Source organism: Oryzias melastigma, linkage group LG11 (genome assembly GCF_002922805.2).
Source record: "Oryzias melastigma strain HK-1 linkage group LG11, ASM292280v2, whole genome shotgun sequence".
In the NCBI taxonomy this organism is placed as follows: Eukaryota; Metazoa; Chordata; class Actinopteri; order Beloniformes; family Adrianichthyidae; genus Oryzias; species Oryzias melastigma.
This window is the reverse complement of record NC_050522.1, coordinates 11599846-11612314: the sequence shown is the minus strand read 5'-3', so window position 1 is coordinate 11612314 and position 12469 is coordinate 11599846. Positions and strand designations below refer to the sequence as shown.

The 12469-nt window shown below is 36.7% G+C and overlaps 1 protein-coding gene and 1 long non-coding RNA gene across 2 annotated transcripts in view; one reads left to right on the top strand and one right to left on the bottom strand.

The window, feature by feature from the left end:
• The window catches only part of LOC112137159, a 13277-nt gene extending 11884 nt beyond the window's left edge, over nt 1–1393 (bottom strand). Inside the window, exon 1 of the mRNA XM_024259319.2 lies at nt 100–1393. Coding sequence (XP_024115087.2) covers nt 100–355 — 256 coding nt within the window. The 5' untranslated portion in view covers nt 356–1393. The remainder of the gene's footprint in view (nt 1–99) is intronic.
• The window catches only part of LOC112137165, a 17486-nt gene extending 5084 nt beyond the window's left edge, over nt 1–12402 (top strand). The window contains exon 2 of the long non-coding RNA XR_002917499.2: nt 12232–12402. This is a non-coding gene — a long non-coding RNA (uncharacterized LOC112137165). The remainder of the gene's footprint in view (nt 1–12231) is intronic.
• The last annotated feature ends 67 nt before the right edge of the window (nt 12403–12469 follow it).

Genomic DNA, 12469 nt, shown 5'->3' with positions numbered 1-12469 from the left:
TAAAAGTAAATACTTTAAGTGGTGAATCCCCCCTCCACCCCCCCACACACTGACACACACATCCCCCAGTTTCCCTAAAAGCAGCAGGAACAAACTTACATTTCATCTTTGTACTGCGGCTGTAGTAAACAAACGTCCCTCTGAGTCCAGTGTGAGGACGGTACGTGTGTGTGATTATGTTTGTGTGGACAAAATGTAAAAGTTCCCTTTTATAGCTTGGAGTATGACACATCACCTGAGTCATCAGCCATCGTCGCCATTCAAGCATCAACGCCCACGCTGCCTGGCCACCCCTCTTACCCCCACCGCCCCCCCATTCATCTGAAAAAGCTTCAAACATCTCTGCTGAGGTCATCCTCAGTGGGGTTATTCACATAAAACATTATTTAAAAGATCAGCAAATACTCTATTAAACTATTTCACTTTGGTTCCCCCTCCCTCTTAGGCAAAAAACTTTTCTTTCTTATTTTTTTTTCAATCATTCTGATTTGTTAATAGAATGTATAACAGTTGGCAAATAATTAAAGTAAAAATGAGAAATATATTAGTTTTAAATAAAGTTTTAGATCCTCCTGTGTTGTTTTTCTGTGTGGCTTTTTTTTCTTAAAGACAGATACAAAGTGATGCAGAATTTATCAAGTTTCTGATCAAACTAACTATTTTAAAGCTAACATTTATTTAAAAAAACAAGACTTTTGATTAAACATTAACTTATCAAGTCTACTCTGAAATAGAAACTAAACTTTAACATCAGGAAATGTGGAAACATTGGATTTTCTCTCTTGACTATTATGTTTATTTGAATTATATATTCAGATAAGTTTTTAGTTTTTTTTTATCTTTCAGACATCAACACGTTCTGTTAAGCTAAATTGAATTACACATAAAAATAACAGATTTAAAAATTTAGAGTTTTATATCAAAATTTGTTGTTTTGTTTGCTTTTTCACTTTTCTTCCCCATAGAAATAAACGTTGACCTTTATTGGAATGCAACGAATCATGAAAAGATGGGAATTTACTGTAGAATATATGTATCAATGTATATTTCAGCAGTTTTATTTAAATGCTTCAAATTTATTAAAGTTTGAAGCCGTTTGCACTCATTTTTAATGCCACCAATACTTAGTAATCGTAAACATTTTACTTCTGCAAATATAAAAAGATACAATATTTATTTTATTTTATTTATGTATGTAATTTATTTATGTATTTATGTAAAAGGGTGTGGCTGATTGGACTGCAAAAAAAGGCTTATAACGGCGTGTTCATGAAAAATAATTTAAAAAAAAGTGCAAAACACCAAGTTAATGTTGTAAATATCAATAGAAGGGCTAAAAATATGTTTAATCTGACTTCTAAATGAGCTTAAAAATTGTTTATGAAAATATTGTATTCATGTTAAAACTAAAAGAGTAAATTTCTCTTAAATATGTGAAAATTTTATTTATGTAGTTGTTGATTTTGGAGCATCCCTTCAGAAGGATATCTATCTAAATATCCAATTTTCACCTTCGACTGCCACCCAAACCCTATTGTACTCGCCCTTTCTGAGCTCTCTTGGAGGTGAAGAGCAATCCACATTGCTCCTTCGGGCTTGGCCTCACCGGGGCCTATGGGAGGAGCCCCAGTCACTAGGCGCTCGCCTGTGAGCACAAACCCAAGGCCTGGCTCCAGGGTGGGGTCCTGGTGATGCCAATCCTGGCGACGTTGCGAAATCTTTGAGGGGTTCTGAACCGCTTTTTTTCTGGCTCATCACCCAGGATCTGTCTGCAATGGGACACCTGACCAGACCGCATAGCTCCTGAGGTCACTTGAGCACTCAAACCCCTCCAACATGCAAAGATGGCGGTTCAAGGAGGGGTTCCGAATACATGCAGACAAAATGAGTTTCTTCTGTAGGGCGGGTGGGCGCTCCCTTAGAGAAACTCAGATTCTCTCACAATCTCTTTATAGTCTAAGTCACATGACCATCACTTGTGTTGGAGTTTTTTAGGATTGCCCAGGGACCACAGGTGTATCTTGTAGTTCTGTGGCTCATACAGCCATCTCAAGTATTATGAAGATTTTGAAAGGTTAATGGAAGTTACACTTACGTTGTTCTGGTGATGCTCTCACACAGTACCCTCACACCACCCTCTAGTTGATAGTAAGGTGTGGGTACTGGCCCTTTACAAATGATGCATGCATGGGGTGTGCAGACTATATGTAGGATGTCCACAAAAATGGCACCTTGATTGCCTAATGTAGTTATTTGTAACAGTCAGACCGTAAGGAACCTGTAAGGAGGTTAACTATGACCAGCCGCCTGCAGCATGTCTGTAGGAAAAGCCTTTTTTTCATCAACAAAAGGCTTTTATTGTAAGACTTTAAATTCTTGCTTTTCTTAGTTGCAGCTTTAACACCTTTAGAATAAATTGAAAAAAATGCCTTTTTTGATTGGAAATTTTAAAAAATTGATTTGATGTGAATTTAAATAAAGTTGATTTGACTTGTGCCAAAATCAATAAAATAACCACAAAATAGACATAAATGCATTCTCAAGGTAGATTTTATTGAGTTGTTTTCTAATTAATGATTATCAAAACCTCAACCACCTCATTTTCCATCCATCCATCCATCTTCTTCCACTCATCCTGGACCGGGTTGCAGGAGAAGCAGTCTCAGCAGTTTATGTATAGATGCCCAGATTTCCCTCTCCCTGGTCACTTCCTCCAGCTCCTCTGAGGGGACCCCGAGGCGTTCCCAGACCAGTCGAGAGACGTAGTCTCTCCAGGGTCTTCACTGAGACCTCCAATGGGACATGCCTAAAACACCTCCCCAGGGAGGCGCCCAGGAGGTATCTAGACCAGATGCCAGACCCACCACACCTTGCCTGGATTAGCATCACTGAGACCCCACTCTGAAGCCAGGCCTAGGGTTCTGGCTCACAACCAAACGCCTGGTGGTCGGCTCCTCCCACAGACCCTGGTCGGTTCAAGCCCGAAGGAGCCATGTGGGATTGTGCTCCAGTGGGCCCACCACCTGCAGGACACCTCAGAGGGGACCGGTTGAACGTGGTCCAAACATGGTCATGGATCTTGGCCACCTCATTTTCTTTTTCATCTATCATTTCTCTTGCATTGATCTCCTCTTTCAGTCTTGGTGTGCAGCTCTCATCCCAAACATCATCATCACCACATGAAAAGATGACCAAGTTCACATTTCTAAGTTCACGTCATAAAAAAATATTCTAACCTTGAGGAAAGAGAAGCAATGCTTACTTAGCACTGCAGATTTCTTTTCTGGTAACTTTAGATGATTGTGGAGCGAAGTTTCTTCTGAAAAAGTCATATCTTAGTCACTCCAATTGTGTCACTCTGCAATAAAGTGTCAGCTAAAAAGAGGTCGTATTATGTAACTGGAGAAGAATTGGGCTCCTAATTCACAACACAGCGGTTTGTTTTTCTTGAATTCTGCTGAGTCATTGCGTGTGTAAGGAGGTGGGGGGACATCTGCAGTGCATTTGCTGCATCATACTGCAGTTTCCAAGAAGCTTCAAGTTTCCTGCTTCAGGAAAATTTTAATGAATTGATCCCAACCCACAGAGATGCATACGATCAAAACAGTGACGTCATTTGGTGTTGTATTTGACCGAGTCCCCTCATTATTTTATCATTGTTCCTCCACAAGTTTACCAAATATATGACCCACACAAAGAATGTATCTTGCTTTATTTTCCTTCTTTGCATATAGATTAAAATGTTTGTTGTAAATTCTTTTGAAATTATAGTAGAGAACGTTTTAAACTGAAAGACAAACTTAGTTCCTCTAATTTACTTAAATTTAAAGATCCACACTAATTATTTTGTGTGTGTTTTTAACATGTTATTGCAGTATTTTCACATAATAAAAGACAAATAAATCCCAATTTACAATTAAAACTGCGTTTCTGAGTAATTCACACTGGATCAGAAAACCGGATGCTAGAAAATGCTCAGACTGATGACGTAGCTGCTGAAATGGTCGTGTGCCAAAGTGTTAACTCCCCCTGCACACACCCCCAGGCTGTAGGGAATTGCAAATCTGGCTCAAAGATGTACAACTGGATTGATCCAACATTATTCATAGTTATTTTTGTGTCGCTAATGTTAGCTTGAGGCTATAAGCTTGCGCGAAAGCGGAAAAACAAAGCACAGAGAGGGTTGAGGGGAGGGTAGTTCTGTATGAATGTGATGTGATGTGTTTTTCTTATGACCTTCTGCCAATATGATTGTGCAATGATTGTACAGTAGAAATAAATAAGGTTGTAGTGGGACCTTAACAACTCATAATAGACTGTTGTTACAATTTGTTTAATTATTGATGACTTTTTATGCCAAAATGGCTTTTTTTTCTATGGGATTCCAACAAATTTAACCAACATAAAAGCAAGAAACCTTCAAACACATTTACTGTTTTTCTTCTTTTTTCAGTTTTTCATTTTCTTCAGCAAGTTTATCTTCTAAGCATTCTTGAAGTTCTCTTGAAGTCCCGCTCAAATCATCATTTGATCAATTTTAATAGTGTTCCCAGTAGTCTGTTAATGAAGATTGTGCCGTTTTTAGTCAAAATAAAAAAACCTGTCATTTTCTTGGATATTTTTTCTGCAGAGCGGCAGGATTTTATTTGAAATTCGCTTCTGAGTTGTGGGCGGGACCTTTGTTGAGGAAGTAAGCTGCTGTTCATTTCCCATCCTCCCCTTGTTTACTCCAGGTAGCTTACAGCCTCTGACCACCTAAATCTAATATTAGTGGTGCAACAAAAATGACGAGTAATATTGGAGCTATCCAGTCGTTCATTGTCCAGCCAGATGGGTTCCGACCCGGAAAACAAAGACACACTTCGATAGGGCTGTGGATCTTTGCTTAGGTGGTGATCCGATTCAATTCTTGAATCGAGCTTAACGAGTAACAAATTGAACCACTATTCTTATTTTTTAATATAATGTTTGTTGCTATGTCTATGTAGTTTCACTGAATGGATGAAAATGAAAATCATTTGTATTAAATCCCCATCATTTATACATTTATTTAGAACAGGAGATCAGAATCAACAAAACTTATAAAAACACAAATATTTAAAAAGAAAGAAGTTTTATTTTATTTAGTTAGTTATTTTGTCAACCTTCTGGTTAAATCCAGCAGTTATATAAACAAAAAAGCATAAAAAAAATAATTGTTGTTTTTGATAATTGATCTACAAAACCTGAAAGTGTTCTCCACAGTTTTTCCATCCTCAAAGTTCTTCCACATTTTGCGTTCTAAGTATTACACATTGGTACAGAGTCTGTATGAAAAAGTTGTTCTTTTCCACGGCAGAATCAGCTGATTCACATTGATTACATTCACACTATGCAGAGCGGCATTTGAGGAAGTGTTTCTCCGCTTCAGAATCCACTGGAGTTACGTTAACTGTGTCAACTGCTGAAGAGTTACCATACCCAAAAAACATAAACATTAGAGCGAAAAATGTTTTAATCTGCTCCTGATTCACAACAATTTAAACAAATAATTACTCAGCAAAGCAATTTTAATCTTAATTTTCTTTATATATATCCTCTATTTTGAGAAAAAAGAACACATTTTCATTGAAGTGGGTCTTTCAGTCTTTGTCACCTGCACTTAAAGGGAGTTGACCCATGCGGGTGATGCGGGTTTTGGGGTTGTTTGGGCCTGTAGACAGGTGTGGCTCTATCTTAGAGGGAGCACAGGTGTGCCTTTTAGTTTCCTTGAGGTTGATGAAAATGGAATTTGTCATGGGTGCGGTAAGTGTATCATGTAGTATTTGTAAGGAGGATGCAAGTTCCACTGTTGTATGGTGGTTTTTCCACACTCTAGTCTCTAGTAAGGGTCTAGTGATAACCCATGACTGACTTCACCCTTACCAATGTGTTGCATCGGTGCTCACCACAACCTGTCCAAAAGCACAGCATGTCCACTGACGAAAAGGTTTATTTTTCAATCTATGGTTCAGTGAGCGGTCCATGATTTTTATATTTTCTGTCGGTCATCTATGCTGACCTTTTTTTACCCTCAAACTGCCCATATTCTCCTCTAAGGACAGTTGTGACTAAAACTTTACACTTATTGAGCTATAATATTTAAACCAGCATCTTCAGTATTTCCCAATGATTTTCAAGCATTTTCTTTTATTATATAAAATACAGTGTTTAGTATTTTTTATGTAGTTACTTTTACTTTTTTTTGTTAATTTTAAACATTTGCATTAGTGTTGTTGTATTAAGCACTTTTCAGTTTTATCTTTGCTCTAAAAATGCATTCTTCTTTAAGTTTTCTTCCAGTTTCCTCTGTTGATTTAGTGCATAGCGTACGAATTAGTAAGCTTATTATTCTCTGGAATTATTCTTTATTGTGGCTGTTTTGAACATTAAATATATATTTTTTCATTTAATAGTAAAAATTTTTTTTTCATTTTCAATTTTTTGGGGAATTTTTTCAGTTAGTTTGTTTTAATTTATTTAGCACTTTATCTGAAAAAAAAAATCACAGTTTTTCCTATTTTGTAATCTTGTTTTTCTACTTCCCTTTAGCTTTTTTTGCTTCCTGGAACAGATTTTTTTGCATTTCCGTTTACCTTTGGCTCTGTCAACAGAAGCAAATAGAATATATCCGTACTGGATTTCATTTCTGCAGAAAAACAGTGAAACTGGCCATCATTGGTCACGAACAAAAACAGAAAGTTCAATAAAGAAAAGGAATCTGAGCCAGATCCTGTATGTGGCCTTAGTGTGCAGGGTTCGGACATTCCTGATGCATTACTCTACCATATAGGGTAATGATTTGTCCGCTCCGGCGTGTGTGTGCTCGAAAGGATAACCTCAATAGAGGTTTTCATCATCAGGTCAACTTGTTTCATCATTTCCCTCAACCACCCACATTCTGCGTGTCTTTGACTTTGTCGCTCTCGCCCCGCTGTCTTGTTGAAGGCAGGAATGTGAGGAATGCAGCAGTGAATGGGAGACTGTGGGGGGCAGCATGCAAATCACTAAAGGAAATAAGTTTCTCCTCTTATGTTTTGCTCATGTTCTGGAAAGCTTGTTGAGATGTTTTACCACAAGAAAGGTTCAGGAATTTAAAAAAAGCACAGGGGAAACCACCACTTTCTGGTATTTCACCATGAATACTTTGAAATAGTGTTTTATCTGACTCAAAAGTCTCTCCTGACCCTCAGTTTCAAATGGCGCTAATTTAAATAATCCCATTGAGAGGAAATTCAGCGTGACAGCCGGATCTCAGTCTGACACGCATGTAGACGGCAGTAGGGACAAACCATCAAAGTCGAGTTTCGATCTAAAAGACGGCTTCGGAATTGCTTTATGACGTGGGAATCCGGTGGTCTGTCTGGAAGCCCGACACGACACTGATCTCATTCAAAGATTTGTTCCACGCTCAAACATACCGTACGCTATAGGCTAACTATTTCCAGCTGTGACACACGTACGTAATGCTTTTACCTCTTGCTGCTTCGGAGCATAAAAATGAAATGAGTTGGTCGATCACGCGTCTGCGGAAGAACATTATCGTTCCTGTTCACACGTGCTGGGAGTGGAGAGTGAAATTAATCATTTCTAGAGTAAAAAACAACTATTGTAAACAATAATTGATGTGGGGTCGGTTGGGGCCGGAGTTGGTTTGTAGGATAACAGAAAAAGTGTAACAATCCCAGCCTAAGCGTAGACATTTATGGTTTTCCAGAAAGCTACGCATAGCCAATAGTTCATAGTGCAGCGTTTCTACGGATCGGTCTGTTTAGGGTTGGAGAGGGTATCTGATTTTTTTTTTTTTTTTGCCTCCAATTTTCCTTAACTTTTGAGGGGAAAGTTTATCGCCATCCCCTACGAAATGTCTGCAGATGTTTTAAGCTTTATTTATACACTTGATTCAGTGTAAGAACTATTAAAATGTAATATAGATTTTATCTTAACCCAAAACTGTCAAACTGAAAGCTGAAAAATCATTCACCAATTTCAGCTTTCTCTGACTTTTAATGACAAAATGCAAAAAAAGTTGCTAAAACTCATGTTTTATATATATAATGAATGATGGACATAGTCATTTAAAGTGTATTTTATCACTTATTAGTGCTAAATCTAATACACATGAAATGCCCTCGAGTAAGAGAATCATTTTCCTCCTTCATTACCTTTGCTTGATCATTGCATTTGTATATCCGCTGCAGTTTTAGTACACGTCAGGAAAAGTAATCAGTGCAGTGGTCCGCTGCAACGTTTGAGCTAACAGGTTTGAACCAGTTCAGTCGCTGCTTGAAAGACAAAAAAGCTCCTTTAACCATCATGTGCTCCAGTAATTTCTCAAAGCAGATCAAAGAAAGTGCAGCTGTCAGCTTTTCTTGGTGTTATTTCAGGGAACGAGGCCACACATGGGGCCAAAAGTGACGTCATGTTTTGTGTCACCGAAGTTCCTTTGAACCATTCTGACAGGATGGAGTCTTGTATGAAAGCCGGTGAGAAGTGAAAGTGGCTGCTTTGCTAATTCAAGCACACGTGAACTTCTCAACCTTGCTTGGTGACCTTGAGAATTTGCTGTCCTCACAATCCACAATTCTTGGTTCTAAACAAAAGATGTTCTTTTTTAATGACCTTATAAATACTTTCAGAATCAGCAGATGCAGCAGGGGAATTTAGACAGAATAACAAAACTCGAAACAAAACAAAAATGCGGCACGTGGATTGAAAAAACGTGTAGGATTCCTGTGGTTCACCGCCTAAAGGAAGTGTCACTCACAGGTCAAAAGTGAGTCGACTCAAACACCAGAGAGATTATTCCAAAGTATGGTTCATTTGGATCTCTTTTGATCCGTACTCGAGCACAGAACACCTGTGTAAACAAGAAACAGGAAACCGTATCCTGAACACAAAAGGCTATCAGCGTGCTGTGTCTTCAAATTTACTAACCCTCAATGATGTCATCAACAGTCGCCGGTCATCTACGTTAGCGGGTGCTGCCAGCACTCAGAAAATACATACCAGCATTGGTTTCATAACTTTAAAAAGTCATTCTAAAACAAAAAGTCATACTGAAATGTGTTTCTCCTCCTTTGTGGAGGATATTCAACCTTAAGCCCCACCCCTTTCCCTTAAAAAACGATTTCAGACACCACTACCTTAAATGCAATTGGAGGGGTAGTGGAAGGATTCAGGATAACATCTTTAGTGAGACCATCATCTATAAAGTATTACTAAACCGTTTACAAGCTTAAAAAATGTATCAACTATCTCAGTCAACATTATATTGAGTGTTTTGTAGCATCTCATCTAAAGTGTTTATGTATTTTTTTTCTATTTTATCCAGAAACATGTTGCATAATCAGGAGTATTTTGACAGTGAGATAGTGTGAACTACCTTTATTTTTCATTTAAGCAATCTTTTCCAAGTAGATTTTTTATTTTGTATTTTTGGTACTATTCAATTTTTATTTCAACACTGATCACTTGTATAATTTAAGAAAGTTGTGGTAGATTAAATCAACTTCCTTAATACTTTCCTGGGTCATAAGGCTGCTGGAGCCTATCCTTGCTACTGTTGGGTGGAGGTGGGATGCACCCTGGACAGTCTGTTGCAGGGCCACACATTTTCAGAATCGCCAAATAACCTAGGAAGGATGTTTCAAGGAAGCCAACAAATGCACAGGAGGAAAATGCAAACTCCACACAAAAACCCAGGAATCAAACTTTCTTGCTGTAGGGTGAGAGTGTCAACCGCTACTCCACCATAGCGCCCAACAATTAAAATGTCTTTAAATTTTATTCAGAGTTTCCTTTGGCTTCAGATGTGAAATATGTGAAATTATACATCAGAAACATTTGAAAAATACTTGTTAAAACCTTCAATGTGCTTTTGGTTAATATATATATCTTAGCTACTTTTGATTATTCATCATAACTTCCTGCTACAGCCAAGTACAGATCTGAGTGTTGCACCATCGTTATCAGAAAAAACATCTCTGCTTCAGTTTCTCTTTGCACTGAATAAAAATAAATCCAGTTACATTCAGCCTGTTCAAAAATCTTGGGAGGAAAAACAAACACTAGAGGAATGTGATCCGTGCCGCTTTCCAGGGATCCCAGTATTTTGAAACACTGATGAATAGCTGGATTAAAGCAACATTTAAACATTAAACCTCTAAAAAAAGTCCTGATGGAATGTTAAGACTTCTGCACAGTTAAAGGAGACGAGCAGGTTAGGTATTAAGGTAGATGGAAAACGATAAGGGAAAAGCCCAACACCGTGGACTTTACCGCACGCTGGTTTCAGATGAAAGAGGTCGTTCAATCGAGTAGTTTTGCAATCAGATAATTTGTTTTACAGTCCTGCTTTTGTGTTTATAACTGTCAAACATTTCTCCCATTTGACTAAATATGTCCTCTTTCCAAGAATTTCTTCCTATTTTTTTAACTTTTACCTGTTTACCATCCAAACATACCAGATGATCTGGAGTGGAAGGAGGAAATCATCATTTAGTACATGAGAGAGATTGGCCGATTTGGCCTGATATGTCCTCTGAAATGTAGTCTTCCCCTCTGGACTGATGAAAACATTTAGTGCAAAATGCAGCTGAAAAAAGTGTAAGAAAGCTGAATAATCCTACACATTGCTAAATGTCAACTAAACATGATAAATGAGCTATTTAAAGTTAAAATCAGATTGAATCTGATGGATGGATGGATGATAAGTGAACTCACATTTAATATAGAAAAAATGTTCAACTCAATAAATAAAGTAATAAAAAATGTATAGTCCAGAATACACAAAAATGTTGTAAATAAGTTAAGAATGTTGAAGGATTTAAATTTATTCATAAAACAGTATATTACCCATATAAATTATATGCAATATATAAAATCACAGTATGCTGCATTTGCAATTAAGTAAAGAAAGTCGACATTAAGGACTGGGGCCATCATGGCTACAATAGGGCAGAGGCAGGACATATCCTGGACTGTTTGTAAGTCCATTGGAGTGTACTAAATTATAAAAAAAAATTAGTTTAAGGCAAGGAAATTAGGCAATTTCTGATGATCAAAAAATTAGAATTCAGTTCTAAATGTATTTAAAATAAGAAATTTAATTCAAATTCAAGAATAAATTTAAATTTTAAATAAAAAACCCAAAGACATATTCAAATTCAAAATACAATTCAAATTCAAAATCAAATTCAGATTTTGATTTAGAAAAATACAATTCAAAATCACTCTTAAAGTCGAAATCAAACTCAAAATACAATTCAAATTCAAATTTTGATTTAGAAAAATCAAATTCAAAATCACACTTAAAGTTGAAATCAAACTCAAAATACAATTCAAATTCAAAATCAAATTCAGATTTTGATTTAGAAAAATCAAATTCAAAATCACACTTAAAGTCGAAATCAAACTCAAAATACAATTCAAATTCAAAATCAAATACAATTTTAAAAGTCAAACTCCAATTCAAAATCAGATTAAAATTTAAAATCAATTTTAAAATCAAAATTGAATGCTAAATGAAATTATTTTATTCTAAAATCCAGGTCAAATTCTAAAATGCATTCATGTTTAATCGAAGTCAAATTCAGTCACAGTTTCAGACCAAAATCAAAATCTAATTTTAGTTCTAATAATCAAACAGTGATTTAAAATAAAGACATTTTCTATCAGCATCCTTTCCTATGAGGTTCTTTTGATAAAATGTGTAGTCTCAGGAATTGTAATCTTAGAAATTACAATACCTTCCATCCACAGAACAGTTTTTAAAATAACAGAATATTTTATAAATAAAAACCAATTTGAGATTTTCATTCTTTTTGAATTTTAGATCTGTGATTGAACTTTAAAAACAATCTGAATGTTTGAATTTGTTTCAGGTTAGAGACTTAAGTGAAGAAATTCCTATGTATCTCCTTCTTTTTAGTCATCATGACTTTCTGCTACAGACCAGTAAAAATCTGAGTGTTGCATCATTTGTGACTTTTTTTTTATCAGAAACTCTTCCTCCTTCAGTTTCCTCCCAAATCACACTTTGCTAAGATGGGAGGAAAAACAAACAAACATAAGAAAAATGTGATCCCAGCAAATCCAAACATGCTCATAAAAAACAAACAAATAAGATTTTATATTAAATGAGTGTTTTTTCACCAGCAGTTACAGTATTTAATCTAACAGTAATCTGCACGTGTCTCTTCTTTCTTTCAGGAAAGAGTTCCAAACAACCGTCAGGACTGAGGCTGTCTCGCCTGTTTGCACTTGGAGGAAATGGCCCACGGAAAACCTGTGGCCACTTTTCAAAATATTTAACCAGCGGTGGAATGAGTGATTGTACCGTTGGGGTTGACGATTAAAATGACTCTTCCTTGTGTGACGCTCCTGTCTGGTGTGAGAGTGCTGCAATTTTTTACATCGTCAAACTGTTGCAGCGGTCTCTGCTGATGAA